This window comes from Oncorhynchus tshawytscha, linkage group LG15 (genome assembly GCF_018296145.1).
Source record: "Oncorhynchus tshawytscha isolate Ot180627B linkage group LG15, Otsh_v2.0, whole genome shotgun sequence".
NCBI lineage: Eukaryota > Metazoa > Chordata > Actinopteri > Salmoniformes > Salmonidae > Oncorhynchus > Oncorhynchus tshawytscha.
In genome coordinates this window covers 10,280,487-10,298,752 of record NC_056443.1, presented here as the reverse complement: position 1 = coordinate 10,298,752, position 18,266 = coordinate 10,280,487, and the positions used below count along the sequence as shown (strand labels likewise).

The 18,266-nt window shown below is 41.4% G+C and overlaps 2 protein-coding genes across 3 annotated transcripts in view; one reads left to right on the top strand and one right to left on the bottom strand.

The window, feature by feature from the left end:
- LOC112214371 (transcription factor EC) overlaps window positions 1-8,289 on the bottom strand; it is a 56,233-nt gene extending 47,944 nt beyond the window's left edge. For both annotated transcript variants that reach the window (XM_042298112.1, XM_042298114.1), the window contains exons 1-2: window positions 5,261-8,289; window positions 2,491-4,166 (exon numbers count right to left, since the gene is read on the bottom strand). The gene's annotated coding sequence lies outside the window, so the exon portion shown is untranslated. The remainder of the gene's footprint in view (window positions 1-2,490; window positions 4,167-5,260) is intronic.
- A 1,418-nt stretch (window positions 8,290-9,707) lies between these two features.
- Window positions 9,708-18,151, top strand: LOC112214368 (aldo-keto reductase family 1 member B1). The gene is made up of 10 exons (XM_024373039.2): window positions 9,708-9,882; window positions 14,637-14,804; window positions 15,031-15,147; window positions 15,441-15,518; window positions 15,780-15,902; window positions 16,594-16,700; window positions 17,011-17,092; window positions 17,212-17,295; window positions 17,400-17,482; window positions 17,951-18,151. The coding sequence occupies exons 1-10, from the start codon at window positions 9,817-9,819 to the stop codon at window positions 17,991-17,993; spliced, it is 951 nt and encodes a 316-aa protein (XP_024228807.1). The 5' UTR covers window positions 9,708-9,816; the 3' UTR covers window positions 17,994-18,151.
- The last annotated feature ends 115 nt before the right edge of the window (window positions 18,152-18,266 follow it).

The following is an 18,266-nucleotide window of genomic DNA, read 5'->3' as shown; positions in this document are numbered from 1 at the left end:
ATAGATAGATAGATAGATAGATAGATAGATAGATAGATAGATAGATAGATAGATAGATAGACAGACAGACAGACAGACAGACAGACAGACAGAGAGCATGTCTGCCTTGCGATTGCAGCATTACCCTACCCATGAGAGAGAAAATACACTTGGATCTATCTGACTGTCTGCCTCCCAAGTCAATCAGATAACTTTCGTTACTTCAAAGACAAATGCGCCCCAGCATAAGAGACAGTGGATTGGTCTCAGATTCCTCATCTCCATCCTCTATGTCAATATATGTCATCTCTAGTTGGTCAGGTCTGGGTTGCAACGTATACGTTCACTGAACTCAATGAGACCCCCCACTGGGGTAAGGTTAACATGGTCTCCACTTGGAACTGAACTGTTAGACCATACAATGATACAATGTTTGCATTATTTCATCTCTCTCTCTCTCGCTCTCTTTCTACATCTTAGTCTCTGTTTCTCGGTCTCTCTCTCTCGTTCTTTCTGTCCGCCTTTCTGTCCGCCTTTCTGTCCGTCTCTCTCTCCGGTCTGTCTATCTCCATCCCTCTATCTCTCTCTATTCAAGCCTTCTTTCAGCATTTTAGTTTAGTGTCTGTGGAGCAGTGAAGTGCCCGCTCTTTTCCCCTCTACGGCAAAGTGAGTGTCTGAAGGGCTCTCCCATCACCAGACATAGCACTTGATAGAAGAGTAGTGTCATCTCAAACCAAAGTCATCCTTTTCTTATTGAGGCAATGTTATTTAGTTCCACTATCATTAACATTAGTATAATATCTGATCTGTGTTATATCTGAGATACTATCAGTATCTGAGATACTGAACACTAAGGTGGTAGTGGTCCAAGATGCTCAACTTGTCTTCATGCTCATGTTGTCTTTCCCCTATGATCCACAAGAGGGCAATGTATACACTATTTCCTATGCTCCTTGTGGTTCCCCTCTCTTGCCATCCTATAGGAATGCATAAAGGACTATTATACATTTAAGTCCAGTTGGGGTAAAAACTATATTAAGAAATCCTATTATAGCCTAGGTATTACATGACTCATGAAATAACTCTGACTCATCGAGTAGCCTACTCCCACACAAATTACAACACACTGACAGCATGCCAACCCTTTTCACATGGTGGACACACCACTCATAATGCACAATATGCATGTAGAGTTTTCGCTAAGTCATAGTGACACGTTCTGTAATGACTCATGTGCCCCTTTAAGTACTGGCACTGGGTCCCTCGCCCCTCACCAGTGTAGGGTGCAAGCCAATGCATTCCTGTCTAAACAGGATGCCCATATAACATGATCAAATCAAATGCCCCGTGATGAATGTGCCAAATTACAGAAGTCCGAGAGAGTTTTATAAAACATATTGAGAATCATATCTGGTGACCAAACAAAACAGGAAATCCCCCCCAAAAAAGGGGGGTGTGGAAAGCTTTTCTTGCAATGCCATTGTGTACAGTGTTGAAGTTCACTGGAACAAAAACAATCACAGCACATGAGACATGCTGTTCTCAGACGAACAAACACAAACAACTGCAAGGCTGCAGCCACACGACTATCTACAGTGACTCACACGTTTATTTCCTTTCCTGGTACTTCTCAATCACAAAGCGAGATGGATTTTTTTTTCTTTGTTTGGGGAAAAATCAAATGTCAGTAAACCTCAGCATTACTACATACATTTTAATCAGGGCATATAATGACTTAGAATCAAGCGTATATAATAGTAATGGAACACTAGTCACTTGAATAATGTTTAAATAATGTTTACATACTGCTTTACTCATCTCGTATTTATACACTGCATTCTATTCTACTGTATGGTTAGTCAATGCCACTCCGACGTTGCTCGAGCTAATATTTAGATAAATCTTAATTCCATTCTTTTACTTTTAGATTTGTGTGAATTGTTAGATACTACTGCACTGTTGGAGCTAGGAACACAAGCATTTCGCTACACCCACAATAATATCTGCTAAATATGTGTATGTGACCAATAAAATATGATTTGATTTATTATTATAGAGTTATTTTAGTTCCCCAACATCGCATAGCCAATCGGAACCATCACTTAAAAATACAGTTTAAATGTTTCCAATGTTTGTAAAGAGCTATCCATCCTGAATAAGATATACTTCCTGTTAAGCAGGATGTGGTTAGTGGAGAAGTTAGGGTTGGATAGGACCAGAGTAGGTATAAATTGTATCCAACCAATCGTCTACGGTCAGATACTTCACCCCCCCTCATGCTCAAGGGTAGCATTGGGGATAGGGTTATCTGATCCTAGATCTGTGGTTTGAAGTACCTCCAGACAAGGCACAGAATTCCATCATCATCCAAATTGATGGAATCCATTCAAATGAAAATCACACAGGCCTACTGCTACAAAACATTTGCTAGCTACAATTTTTAAATCAGAAATATCTGTCTAGATAAATCTGTGATTATTGGTTATGAGAATGAAAACTGAATTAGCCTACCTGTGTTTGGAGTGGTTAGCAGGTCTGTAGGTGAAGTCAATGGAGTATTATAATGTTGCACTGTAACTTCAGCTTTAGATATCAGCCCTGGATGGGCAAGTGAAAAGGCCCTAGATATTTAACCAAAACCCTGTTTCCTCTTTTGTGTCTATTGGAGCGGAGTGCAAAGGGAAGTTGTTGCGTCAAATCCTTGGTTTGACATATCTTGGACAGAAATAATCACCCACAGATTTTGACAAGTCATCCTGCTATGTATACTGATGAATGTGTGTCACATCACTCACTCCGTGGCGTCTTTTTCAAAGAGGGATGCGTTGTTAGGATGGAGTTCGAGCTTTTTGGAGCGGTGATCGAAAGTATAAGTGACATTTTCTGTAAAAGTTTCAGGTGAATTTTCAGTTTTTGACCTGGCATCTATTTCCTCAATGAGGGATGTTCGTGCAAGTTCTTAACATAATATTGTTTACAGTAAACAGGGCTATTTGAAGTCCTTAAAGTCAGATACTGTACATTGTAAACGTACATTGTAAATTTAGTATGAATGTAGGCAATTTGATATCATGAAAGAAAAATACTATCAGCAGTTACTTGACATTCCTTTTTCTATATTTTTTACATTTTGCACTTGATTTAGACAGTTGGAAACAAAGAGGGAGACAGGCAAGTAGGAGAACAGTAGATGCAGGAATTGAACCCCAGTTCACGGTGGGGTCTGGGGATTGGTATATGTGTCTAGCCGTGAGTGTTGCTGCTAGACTGCAGGCTTTGCACAGTTACTTGACTTTCAGCTAAGTCTTGACTCCTCAATCCTCAATCATTCTTGAGACAGTCTATCCATGTCTGTCTGTCGAGTGCAGTTCCTCTTCTCATGAACAAAGAAGCATACAGGAGAACGTAATTGCCAACCTTTGTGGAACTCTGACACTCTGTTCCATCCGGTACAAAGGCAAAGCACTCTTCTATTCCGCGTCTGTTGAGCCCATGTCTGACACACACAGTATAATCTACATAATTAGAAAGATGAACAGCCCATCAGAAGTGATTTGAGAGAAAAAGCCTCCAATTTCCTCTCAAAATATGTACCATTATGATTATGTTTATTCACACCAGTTAGGGATGACGAGAGAGGGACATGGATGGGCACTTGTTTTGGCGAAAAAAGAAGCATCTTCAGATTGTCCACAGGGAACAAACAGTACTAAACCCCAAAAATCAAGGCGTCAGAGAAGCACTTCATTACTCTGCTTTCTCCCTGCATTATTCTGTCTGAGGGGATGAACTAAGTGGTTAATCAAGCTGAAGCCTATGCCTTGTTTGAGGGGCCAGGAGTGGACAGGAGAGGCCCGTGGCTATGGATGCTCCACGGACCATACACAAACACACACACGCAGTACACACACACCGCATTACAAACACGTAGGCAGGGAGTGGGCAGACGATGGAAGCAGACACTCAGAGGCTTGTGTCTGCCTCAGTGCACAGCAGAGGTGAAGGGTCGCCCAGCTCTGAGAGGGGCAGCAGGCGTCCCACTGGACAGAGAAGCTCTTCTGTGTGATGGTGAGGTGGATAGTGCAGACTACTTGTTGCATGTCTTTATATGACCTCTCTCCTGTTCTTTCTGAGAACTCAAGTATCATCATCAAGGTCTGATTGTCCAGCCAGCATTCCATCAAACGCTAGAAGAAAGAGACACGTTTATATTTAATGAACCATTGACTTTCTACAATGTTTCTGTTTCTACATTGTTGTGTTTTCCCACAAATAACTTTGTCCACTGCTTTAATTTGATTCACATTGATCAGACCCAATTCAATAATAACTGCTTTGTTTGTGTTTTCTGTCTATTAACCCAGTTGAGATTGCTAGTATTCCTGGTATTTCCAGCGACGATTTCCAGTGAAGATTTAAAGCATGATGATGAAAAGCATTATCCCTTGATTTCAGTAGAGATTTCTAGTAAAAGCCTGATGACGATATCTCCTATTTTGTGTTTAGTCCGTAGACAGAATGTCTGTGGACAGTTCACCCTGGCAGACAGACAGAGTCGGAGAGAGAGGTGGCCTGGCGAGCCGAGCACAGAGATACTGTTTGATCTCCCCGGGACAGGTCAGGACTCAAAGATTTAGTGTGTGATCTCTGGTAGGGAGCAGGAAGAAGAAGGGAAGCATGGCCACCGGCCCACAGAGACCCTATTATGACCAAACACATCCGGGAGGCCAGACTGGGAGATCAGTAGCAGCATTGGAAAGGAATACTGGGTCAATAATATGTGTTGGTCAATGGCCTGTGTGTGTGTGTGTGTTCTCTGTCCATATTTCTCTTTGTCTATATATGCTTGCCTGTACTTTATCATAGGTAATAGTAGGTATATTGTATGTCATAGCAGACACATAGCCATATCTTGACATGGATGAGACAGTGACAGTATATATGTATTTAATTAATAACTTAAACATGAACTTTAGAAGGAAGGTGATGAATATTCCATCTCAAATTCAAATTCTTCCGAATGTTCAGACAACTCACTACAGTGTTAAACTTTTTGTCCAAAAGTTTCAGGGAGACAGTCAGATCAAGATCAACTAATCTCTCTTATCTTCAAAACTGCTAATCTTTTTTGTCCTTGATTCTGATCGATGCATTGACTCTGTTCTCCAGGAGCCGTGTCAACTCAGCCTAGTCAAGTTACACAAAAGATAAATGTTTAAAAAAAATGAAAATGTTCCACCTTTTTAGATGGCAATTGTATGTGGCTTCATGTCTGGCTTACCTGTGCCTCTTTGATCATACCGGAGCATGGAGATGGGATGGCTGGGCGTTTGATTCCAGGGGTACTTTGACAGCTCACAGGCTGGCAAAAGGCTGTCGGATGTCTGCAGGCAGATCAGAGGAGACAGGGTGGAAATCAGAAGTCCAGCTGGGAGAAGATCAGAAGAGACACAAACTTCAGCGAGAGCCATTGTGAGGTACACAGACAGTGGCTCTGATAACTTTTCTGTTTCTTGTTTCTTTTCTTATTTTTCTTTTTTCCTTTCGGTACGTCCTTTTCAGAATTTTGAACGGCTCATTTAAAGGGTCTGTGAGGTTTTGTCTGACTTTGACAAAAGAGGTGTTTTTTTTCTTTTTTTTCTTTTTTCCTTTTTTTCTTTTTTCTTTTTTCTTTTGGTTGCCTCTCGGGGTTTGGCTTATTCGTCATGGGGGTGAATAACTGTTCGATACTTACAGTAGGCTCCACACATTCACATTGCACATGTTTTAAGATAGGGATTTTCAGATTTTTTTTATTTTTATCTTAATGAGACTAACCTGGTTAAGGTCTGGATTCATTCCAGATTGCGGAAGATCTGCGTTATTGGTTAAAAATGTAAAAGCAACGTTCCCGCGTTCACATCTCCTTCGCATAGAGTTGATCAGGCTGTTGATTGTGGCCTGTGGAATGTTGTCCCACTCCTCTTCAATGGCTGTGTGAAGTTCCTGAATACTGTCTGGAACTGGAATACGCTGTCGTACACGTCAATTCAGAGCATCCCAAACATGCTCAATGGGTGACATGTCTGGTGAGTATGCAGGCCGTGGAAGAACTGGGACATTTTCAGCTTCCATACATTTTGTACAGATCCTTCCTACGTGGGGCTGTGCATTACCATGCTGAAACGTGAGGTGATGGCGGCAGATGATTGGCACAACAATGGACCTCAGAATTTCATCACGGTATCTTTGTGCATTCAATTTGCCATCCATAAAATGCAATTGTGTTCGTTGTCTGGAGCTTATGCCTGCCCATATCATAACCCCACCGTCACCACGGGGCACTCTGTTAACAAAGCTGACATCGACAAACCGCTCGCCCGACACAACGCCAAACACGCTGTCTGCCATCCAGCAGCAGATTTAGGTATGGGTAACATGGGCAGCCACCCAGGGCGCCATCTTGCTGGGGGAGGCACGGGGCGGCCAAACAAACATTTTTGGAATGGTGACATTTGCACGATTGGTTTTCTATCGCTCATTTGCACGTCACGCCACTTGCACGTCACTGTGTGGGACTGTGGGTCAACTAACCTTGTCGGAGTGGGCGCCCTGATTTTAGTTTGTGACGTAGGCAGGCTACTACCTAGGAAGGTCTCCCACTCAGAAGTACGAGATGGGGAGGGGGGGGCGATGGTAGGTTGACCTCAGGTCTCCCCACTGGAAGCCTGAGGTAGGGGGGAGCGGGGGAATCTATCAAATAGCACATCTGGCACTAAGGGGACACACATAAATGCTGTACTCTCCATCAAATGGAAATTTCCTCAAAGAGGTTGAACTGCTGGCACAATTTGATCCAGTCATGAAAGAGCACCTCAACCGTGTCTAAAAAGGGACCTCGAGTCACACCACCAACTACTTTGGCCACCAAATACAGAATGAACTCATTGATTTGTTGAGGTAATTTCAATCCTGGTGATTGACATCAAGCTGGCAAAATTCTTCTCTATCATTCTATACTTTGGCATCTTATACAAACTGTACACCCTGTTCTCAGCCTCCACACAGCGATGGGCCATCCCGAAAAAACATGTGGACATCACTTTGAAGATGTGGACTGAGACAAGGTGGGAGAGTAAAGTTAAGAGTGTCGAGCCACTGAGGTATCAGGCAGCAGCGGTGAGAGAGGCACTGATTGAGGTGAGGGATCAAACCAAAGACCCTGTGATAAAGATTTAGGCCCAGTCCTTGTCAGAGGAGGTGGGATCATACCGCTTCAGCATCTGTACAGTGGTGTGGTGTGACATCTGGAGCCAGATCCAAAATGTAAGCAAGCTGATGCAGTCTCCCAGTATGCATGTGGATGTTGCAGTCAGACTTCTCAGAAAGACAGAGCGAGGTCTCAGCAACTACAGGGCAACAGGCTTTATGACCGCACAAATGTCAGCCAAGGATGTTTGCGACGGTATGAATGTAGAGGCCGTTCTACAACAGAAAAGTCTGAGGTCCACAAAGCAGGCACTTTTCATACAAATCCTTTTATGAGCCTTTGAGTGATGGCCCTGAAGAAGCTGGAGGTGACATTTTTTCAATGTCTTTGTTGATTCTGCAACCTCAGCCCTTCAGGAAGTGTGGGAGAGAAGTTTGGAGTGCTGTCAACCTTCCAAAGTCTCTCAAATGAGGAGCTGACACAACAATGTGAATCCCTTAGTATGACACTGCACTATAAAGAACACTCAGACTTGGATGGCAGAGAGCTTGCACAGGAACTGAAGAACTTGCCTGACTTGCCATCGAAGACCATGACCCTGCTTGAGCTGATGATATTTATGCACAAAAGGGAGCACTTAGAAATTTATCCAAATTTGTGGACTGCTCTCAGAATGTGTCTTACTCTTCCAGTGACCATAGCTGAAGCAGAGAAGAGCTTTTTAAAGCTTGAAGCTCATGAAATCCTACCTGAGGTCCACCATGTCACAGGAACGCCTTAGTGGCCTTTCTGTCATCAGTATTAACTATGCAATGGCTGGGCAGATTTATTATGATGATGTAATTGATGAAGGCAAGAAAGTTCAGGGTTTACGTGTAGATGGCAGTTGTGCAATTTAGTTTGTGTGTTTCTTGTTTGAAGTGCAATAGTGTAATAATCAGGTTCTCTTCTTTATAAATGTGTTATTCTATTTGTGTGATAAAGGATTTGTGCAATTTAGTTTAATTTGTGTGTTTTTTGTTAGCAATAGGGTAATAGTGTAATAATTCGATTATCTTTTTTATTTGTATTTATATACTACAATTTGTTTCTATTTATCTTTGTTACTTCTTTTTGATATTTATGAGTTTTATTTTTGTATATATTTTTATAGTTTTAAATGTTATGATTAATTATGTGTTGTTCCAAATGTCTGAATAAAAATTACAAATAGTGCAAAAGGGTGATTTTTTTGTTTGTTGAGGGGCGCTATGGGGGGGTGGGGGGGTGGGGGGGGTTCACCCAGGGAGCCATACAAGCTAGAACCTCCACTGCTTGCCATCTGCCCAGTACACTTGAAACCGGGATTCATCTGTGAAGAGCACACTTCTTAAGCGTGCCAGTGGCCATCGAAAGTGAGCATTTTCTCACTGAAGTCGGTTTCAATGCCCAACTGCAGTGAGGTCAAGGCCCTGGTGAGGACGACGAGCATGCAGATGAGCTTCCCTGAAATGGTTTCTGACAGTTTGTGCAGAAATTCTTTGGTTGTGTAAACTCAGTTTCATCAGCTATCCAGGTGGCTGGTTTCAGACGATCCCGCAGGTGAAGAAGCCGGAGATGTGGAGATCCTGGCAAAAGAGAAATTCTCATTAACAGGGATGTAAACAAATTTGTTAAAAAATGTGTGAGAAATAAGCTTTTTGTGCATATGGAACATTTCTGGGATTTTTTATTTCAGCTATTTCAGTTAGAATTTAACATTTTGACTTCATGCATGTATCACTAAATGCGTAGTTTCAGTTTTTCCTTGGAGTTCAGTATCGCATGGTGTAGGAGCCATAATATGCCAGTTAAAGGTGCAATCTGTTCTTTTAACAATAACAAAGTGGCTACACCGCCCCTGAAATGGTAAATAGCTTAGGTATTGGGGCTAGAGAAATGGCAACGCTCCCAAATTCATGGACAGAGCTATGGATGCAAGGACAGACCATCCATAAGATCATGCTGTTTTTAGGCAATACAGTGTTACCAAACAAAAGAGTAAAACAAGCTTATATTTTGGGTTCTGGTGCGGTAAGACAATTTAACTCAGCTCAGAAGTCTATAAGTTATATTATTCAAGAATCAATGGGTATATGAATTTCAAAGTAAAAAATATCGTAACAATTGCTGATTGCCCCTTTAAGCGTTTGATTGCCAGCTGAACGGTGTGGTAATGTCTCCCTCTAGTGCTTGTTACCCATAATGCTTGAGGTGAAGCAAACGTTTTTGATGAAGTGTCAGAAACAAATTGATAGGATGCAAATGTAGAATTCAAGGTCAATGTGTGAGGGGGGAGCATTGATTATTCAATTTGTGACAATAATATTAATAAACTATTTTGGTTCAGGATTCTGTTTTTATGAAGAAGTCATTCGCATTCTGTAAACATTTCAAATCCATCTGCAGGTTTATGTCAAAGTTGCCTGTATGACGCGAGTCATTAATAAAGAGAATGACGGTGGCACTGGGTGGCGCTGTTGTCCAATATGTTTAGCAACATATAATTCCATAAGCAATATAAGCAATCTATCAACAGGACTTTGCGCCGTACTTGAGGTTGGACAAGCACCGTCTGCAATTGCAACGAAGTATACACCTAAAAGGTGTATTTTGCAGCAAAGAGGACGATGGCAACAGTCGTGAAATTGAACACCGGTGCAGAAATGCCCATTCTCGGTCTCGGGACGTGGAAGGTTCGTTCTAAATTGAGCAAGTCATCCTTTTTACTTGTAGTTTACCAAGGAAGCTATCTATGTTACTAGTAGCTAGCGCCAACTTTTTGAGTTATTGGTCTTTGAGCTCGTTAGCTACTTTGGACGTTACACAATGGCATGTATTTAATGACACATGAATACGTATCTTTCTCTCTTCCGTTATCAATGTAATTATAATATATTGTCAATTACTTTTCTCTCTAGCACGTTCTTGACAATAAGCATAACTGGGAGCCAGCTGGAATTCCAGAAAATGAGCAATGCCATTTGTTCGATATATATTGTCAAGATATTGTGTGAACTCTTTCGTTTTTAGGAATAGGCAATGGGCCCCATAGTTTCTGTCAAAAAGCTTTTCGTAGCTGTGGTCTTGTGATTTGTGGTTGAAAGGCTGCACCCATGCCTTTTGTTTCATATTTTGTGATCAAGTCTGTATACATTTGAATCCACAAATCCATAGTTGCAAGATGTCGTTTATTTTTGCTAACTTTCTAATGAAATTTGTTGTAGTGAGTTTATTTATTTTTGTCTACTTCACCATCGGACTATTTTATTGGTAAACTACAGGGTAAAGTTGTCTTTTAATGATCCAATCCAATACGTTTTCATAACTAGGTTTTAGTCCAGAGAGGCTAGAGAATCAATCAATCAATCAATCAATCAAATACGTCAGCCGATGTCACAAAGTGCTATACAGAAACCCAGCATAAAACTCCAAACAGCAAGCAATGCAGATGTAGAAGAAGCACGGTAGCTAGGAAAAACTCTCTAGAAAGGCAGGAACCTAGGAAGAAACCTAGAGAGGAACCAGGCTCTGAGGGGTGGCCAGTCCTCTTCTGGCTGTGCCAGGTGGAGATAACAGTACATGGACAAGATGTTCAAATGTTCATAGATGACCAGCAGGGTCAAGTAATAATTACAGTGGTTGTAGAGGGTGCAACAGGTCAGCACCTCAGGAGTAAATGTCAGTTGGCTTTTCATAGCCAAGCATTCAGAGGTTGAAATAGCAGGTGTAGTAGAGAGAGTTGAAAACGGCAGGTCTGGGACAAGGTAACACGTCGGTGAACAGGTCAGGGTTCCATAGCCGCAGGCAGAACAGTTGACACTGGAGCAGCAGCACGACCACGTGGACTACATTAGGGAGTCATCAGGCCAGGTAGTCCTGAGGTATGGTCCCAGGTAGAGGTCGACCGATGATGATTTTTCACCGCCGATACCGATTATTGGAGGACCAAAAAAGTCTCTACCGATTAATCGGCCAATTTTTAAATGTTTTATTTATTTCTAATAATGACAATTACAACAATACTGAATGTACACTTATTTTAACTTAATATAATACATCAATAAAATAAATTTAGCCTCAAATAAATAATGAAACATGTTCACTTTGGTTTAAATAATGCAAAAACAAAGTGTTGGAGAAGAAAGTAAAAGTGCAATATGTGCCATGTAAGAAAGCTAACGTTTAAGTTCCTTGCTCAGAACATGAGAACATATGAAAGCTGGTGGTTCCTTTTAACATGAGTCTTCAATATTCCCAGTTAAGAGGTTTTAGGTTGTAGTTATTATAGGAATTATAGGACTATTTCCCTCTATACCAATTGTATTTCATTAACCTTTGACTATTGGATGACCTTATAGGCACTTTAGTATTGCCAGTGTAACAGTATAGCTTCCGTCCCTCTCCTCGCTCCTCCCTGGGCTCGAACCAGGAACACAAAGACAACAGCCACCCTCGAAGCAGCCTTACCCATGCAGAGCAAGGTAAACAACCACAGGCTCAGAGCGAGTGACGTTTGAAACGCTATTAGCGCGCGCTAACGAGCCAGCCATTTCACTTCAGTTACACCAGCCTAATCTCGGGAGTTGATAGGCTTGAAGTCATAAACAGCGCAATGCTTGTTGCAAAATGAAGAGATTCTGGCAAACCGCACGAGAGTGCTGTTTGAATGAATGTTTACGCGCCTGCTTCTGCCTACCACTGCTCAGTCAAATACTTAGATACTTGTATGCTCAGATTATATGCAATGCAGGACACGCTAGATAACATCTAGTAATATCATCAACCATGTGTAGTTAACTAGTGATTATGATTGATTGTTTTTATAAGATAAGTTTAATGCTAGCTAGCAATTTACCTTGGCTTACTGCATTCGCGTAACAGGCAGTCTCCTATGGCCTATTTATTGCCTACCTCCTGCCTTTTGCACACAATGTATATAGACTCTTTTTTTTTTTTCTCTACTGTGTTATTGACTTGTTTATTGTTTACTCCATGTGTAACTCTGTGTTGTTGTCTGTTCACACTGCTGTGCTTTATCTTGGCCAGGTCGCAGTTGTAAATGAGAACTTGTTCTCAACTAGCCTACCTGGTTAAATAAAGGTGAAATAAAATAAATAAATAAAAAGTCTCCTTGGAGTGCAACAAGAGGCAGGTCGTTATTGCGTTGGACTAGTTAACTGTAAGGTTGCAAGATTGAATCCCCCGAGCTGACAAGGTGAAAATCTGTCGTTCTGGCGCTGAAGGAGGCAGTTAACCCACCGTTCCTAGACCGTCATTGAAAATAAGAATGTGTTCTTAACTGACTTGCCTAATTACATAAAGATTAAATAAAGGTGTAAAAAAAAAAATGGGTGTCCAAAAATACAGATTTCAGATTATGAAAACTTGAAATCGGCCCTAATTAATCGGCCATTCCGATTAATCGGTCTGCCTCTAGTCCCAGGGCTCAGGTCCTCCAAGAGGGAGAGAGAAAATTAGAGGGAGCGTACTTAAATTCACACAGGACACCGGATAAGACATAAGAAATACTCCAGATATAACAGACTGACCCTGGCCCCCAGACACACAAACCAAAGCAGTGTTAATCATCTAGATCCTCAATGAGACTTCCCCATTTAGTTAACACTATCAATGTTTCCCTTTTACTGTGGGAATTGTGATCAAATCAACACAATTTTAGCTACTTTCATTGCAACATACCGAAACAAAACAAACTATGCAAGAGATGTTGTTGTAGGCAGAGCGCATTGGTGTAGGAATTTGATGCATTGACGGGCACGACTCAGGGCGGACCGGAGCGCCAATTAGTGAGTAAATAGCCCAGTTATAGCTAATTTATAGTCCGCAATAAGGAAGTGATTGTGTTCTACAAGAGCACAAAACGTGTACATTTCTAGACATCTTTGAAAAGCGAGTCCGGTAAAGAGTTTTTTGTCTTAAAGGGGCAGTGTTGTATTTTGAGACAGGCTTGAATAAGCTAAGTAGCTAATAGACAGAGGGTAGCATAATGTGTCTGATTCTCTGTAATAATGGCATGGGAATTATAATGACACAATAATGTTCAGTCACCTTGTCTGAAGGACAAGTGTATAAACAGGTTTTAATGTCAAGCCATGCATGTTTGAACACCACACATTGGCTGCTACTGTAGGCTGAATGATGAACATGTATTTCCATTTCAAAATGTTATGTGATTCATTCTCTCCATTGTTTGTTATGGTAGGCCACTCTGGTAGGCCTACATTATGATCAAATAGCCAACTTGGCCACTGTTAAAATAGTAAATTAAAGCGGTTGCAGCCTCAGTGTTCACAGTGAACATGCACCGGAAGTTGCACAGAAATATCACAAGGTTCAAGTTTGCGCTCAGCAGACCTGAAATTTGCTCAGTGCCGAAAAATATTAGAGGGAACAACAAAATTGAGTTGTGCCATCAACCCTGGAGTTTTTCCAGCGAGAAGGACACAAGAAAGTAGTCAAGACGACTAGATTGATTAAGCCTCCTCCATGTATATCTCAGTAGGTCAGAGTTTTTAAGCCTCTGTATATCGACTAGCTCTAATGTGTCCATGATAGTCGTGGTCTCCTTAAGTGCACGAGGGTGGGATTTCCTTTACGGTCCATTGAAGTTACTTAAAACTTATCTCCCACCATAATAGGATATTTTGTTGCTTGTGAGATCGATAGATTGTTATAAATATTTTCTAAGAAGTGTGGATCATCATTTATTTGGACCGTATAGATTAATGAGCCAGATCTGTTTATCGTCCAATAGCGCATTTAAAAGGATCCACCCTTTGTTTGCGGATCTGTTTGGACAGTTTGCACATTCGGATTGAAATAATTTTTAGTTAAATATCATCACCCCTTTTTGAGTTTCTTTGCCCATGACAGAAATATTTCTTCCTCCCTGTCCCTTTTCCACACAACCTCCGTCCGTAGTTGTAGAATGAGTTTCCTGTAAACAATAGATATTATATTCATTCTCTTTTAGCCAGGTAAAGACTGATAATGCTTTTTAAAAATCTGCTAAGCCATTACAATTACAGCTAACTATACTTATTTCACCATTTACTGTAATTAAATTATACTTACCATAATATATGCCTGTAAACTTTACTACCAAAAAGTACCATGATGATCAAGGTGCTTGATCCCCTGAATTTATCCATACTTACTAATACTACCAGAATCAATGCCTGACATCTATCCATGTAGCTGTACCATACTACATGCACTGCTAAACATACCGTAGCTGCAACTGACTAAGTAGATCTCCAATTATCTTTCCAATATCCCTCCGGGGAACGCCTCCCCCATCCCAGAAGGGAATGTTGTCCCGGATGATGTCATACCACCTCCGTACCCGTAACGCACCTTTAGCGTCCTAAGCATACCTTCAACCGCCGATTGCCTACTAAAGATCTTGCTCCCTCCTCTGTACCAGTCCCCTCCAGGTAAAGTAACTGATGCGGTGAAGGCGGCCATAGCTGCAGGCTATAGGCACATCGATGGGGCCTTCATCTACCAGAACGAGACCGAGGTGGGAGAGGGCATTCATGCCATGGTCAAGGAGGGGGTGGTGAAGAGAGAGCAGCTGTTTGTGGTCAGCAAGGTGAGATACAATGTCACTGCAGGACAGTCATCTCTGGTCTGAAGTTTGTAACACTGACATTGCAGTGAGAAGTTGAATCGCTCTTTAATATGCTACTTAAAATAACAAACTTGATATCAAGGCTATATGATTGAAGTGATCAAATCTTGGCTAGTGAATCTGTTGTTTAGATTGAATTGAGGAAATTGGTTCGAAGTTACGCAACTCAAGCTTGCGCTCTTTTCAGCTGTGGTGCACATTCCATGGGAAGTCTATGGTGAAAGAAGGCTGTCAGAAGACTCTCAGTGATCTCAAGCTAGACTACCTGGATCTTTACCTGATGCACTGGCCCATGGGCTTTCAGGTGAGACTAATACCATTTTAACACTATCTCACTTGTAGCTTTTTTGCTCAAGGAGGTTCCATCATTGGTTTATGACTGGGGCATTCAAATCCAAGCCTGGAGGTATGGGAGTGCTGCTGTTCTACCTGATAATGTCCCAGGTCTAAATCTGTCCCTGATAAGAGAGGAAGAATGATAATCAGCAGTAGACCTGGCTTCAAGGTCTAGATTTGAATAACCCTGGTTCATGGTGTTGTAAGAGGAGTGTCTTGTGACTTTTTTATAATTGTTTTACTACTATCGTTGTTGCGCAGCCTGGAGAAGCACTCTTCCCTACTGACAGCAATGGAAATTTTATCGATGATGGCTCCAACTTCCTGGAGACATGGGAGGTGAGCCAGTGAGAGAGGATGCGTCCTCTAAGACATATAGGACACTGTAGAGTTTTCTTCAATTGAACATCACTTAAACTGGGTTATATTCATTAGACACCAAACGGACTGAAACGGGGACTACCCGGTCCAATAAGAAATGCACATTTTTGTTTTCTGTTGTGTGCCCTAATGAATACAACCCTGAGTTTATTGTAATCTATCACAAATTGGGGATGCCATATTGACCTGTGTCTGATCTGATGTTGTCCTGTATACTAGGCTATGGAAGAGCTGGTGGATGCTGGTCTGGTCAAGGCTATCGGTGTCTCCAACTTTAACAAAGACCAGATTGAATCCATCCTAAACAAGCCAGGCCTCAAGTATAAACCTGCCAACAACCAGGTACTGATGTTCATTACTGAATGAGTGTTTACTGATGGTGATAGTCACTCAAAAAGCTCACAAGCCTGGGATCAACACAATACATTGTGAAGCACACCATGCTGGTCCAACATTCCTAATTGTATCCCTCCACCTTCTTCTAAATGAGACTTTTCAGGACACTGATTCACCCAACGCTTGTTTTAAACCCTCCCTCAAAGGGCAGAGGCCTCATTGTCAATATCCCTGCCCCATTGTCTTATTCACAGTGACCGCTCGGTCAGATAAAGGCCCGTTTAGTGCCTTATAGTCAGCCTCTTTCCCTGAGGCAAGGCAGCAATGCTTTGGTGACCTTTATATTCCTGCTGTTTTCCAGGCACATCTATCCCAATAGACATCTTGATTAACGGGTACATATCAATCTGATTATTTGAGTGGACAGACCCTCTTGTGCTTTCTATTGTCACCATACTGAACAACTTCCCAGGCTTCCGGAATAAACAGCAAAACTTCATGGGGCTTATTTTGACAGTAATACACAATGTGTCTTAATTCAAATAAATGTTATTTATTTGTAATCTACCTTATAATTTAATTATGTATGTTTATCAACGTAGAATACCACCCCACTAATTCTCTAATGCTACAATACATCCCATGTATAAGAACTGCATGTGAAGTGAATAACCTCACAAATGATTTATGCCGCCAGGTTGAATGCCACCCTTATCTGAACCAGGAGAAGTTGATCAACTACTGTCACTCTAAGGGCATCTCTGTGACAGCCTACAGCCCCCTGGGTTCCGCAGACAGACCATGGTGAGTGTATATACTTCAACTAATAATACCTAAGAGATATACTCTTGAGTATACAAAACATAAAGAACCCCTGCTCTTTCCATGACATAGACTGACCAGGTGAAAGCTATGATCCCTTATTGATGTCACCTGTTAAATCCAATATTGCGACTCGATATTAGGAATGTGTCCCTAACGTTTGGTATGCTCGGTGTACATTCACCTAGTACATTACATTATTATTACATTACATACATTATTATTATTATGAACATACAAAGCCATTTACAGTTCTCCCTGTGAAAAGATTGTAACACTGTGTCAATAATAGGGCCAAACCAGAGGACCCTTCTCTGCTGGATGATCCCAACATCAAGGTCATCGCTGAGAAGCACAAGAAGACCTCTGCCCAGGTACTGTACTCTAATAGCCTTTTCACACTATCGAGCCAACCCGAACCACACTGATATTTTCTTTATCCTGGGATCACATTTACATGTCCGCTTTCCTCTCTCTGTCATCCTCACTTCAGGTCCTGATCCGCTTCCATATCCAACGGAACACGATTGTGATTCCCAAGTCTATCACCCCCACACGTATCCAGGAGAATTTCAAGGTATTTGCTCCCATAAATTCTCCATTTATTTGAAGAGGTGTGTCATCTGATTTTAGTTCACACGTGTCGCTTTGGGGTCATTTTGATTTTTTTGAAACATGCAGGTGTTTGACTTTGTGTTGAGCGACGAGGAAATGAAGAGCATTCTGGGCTTCAACAGGAACTGGAGATTCTGCCCAGTGATGGGGTGAGACTCTACTTGGTTTAGTTTGACCCATGTACTGTATTTTACAGCATACACACTCTGCAGAGGCTCAAACTGTTTAAATAAGTATTATGAAGCCACCCCCCTCCCCGAATTTCAGTCAAATCGTCATTTGAATGTGATGACAGCTATGTTTATTACGGTGTTACTTTTCTTTGAATGTAAATATACTTGGTGTACTCCCTGACGAAGGCTATGCACCCGAAACGCATCTGAGTTTTTCAACTTTGTTTCCATTGAGCATGCCATATAAATAAGTCAGTTCCTCCTTTCTTTTTGATGACCAATTTACCAAAGAGCACCTTCTGTCTACCAAAACCTACTATTTTGTACCTTAGCAGCGCTTGCCTTCCTCCTTTTTCTACACACTTAAGTGTTTATTTGATGTGTGAACATTTGAACAATTGTACTGTCTCTCTGAATTGTGCTTTGTTTTTCTTTGTCACCCAGGAGCATGAAGCACAAGGACTACCCCTTCAATGCCGAATTTTAGGGAAATGGGGATTCACAAAGTTACTTCTGGTGTTGTGGCTTGCTTGAGATGTCTGGCCTCTGTTCTCGTTTCGATACATTCTTATTTCTCCCTTTAAGACTGTGTACATAAATGGCCATCCTTGAGCTAGTTTCTAGCTATTAAAGACTGATTTAGTATCTGTGTGTTGCAGTATTGTATTTCTCATGACATATACACTCTGACCTATATTGTTGCTTTCTAGCCTAATACACAATAGTAATTATTTTTCAACAATCATGGAAACAATGACAT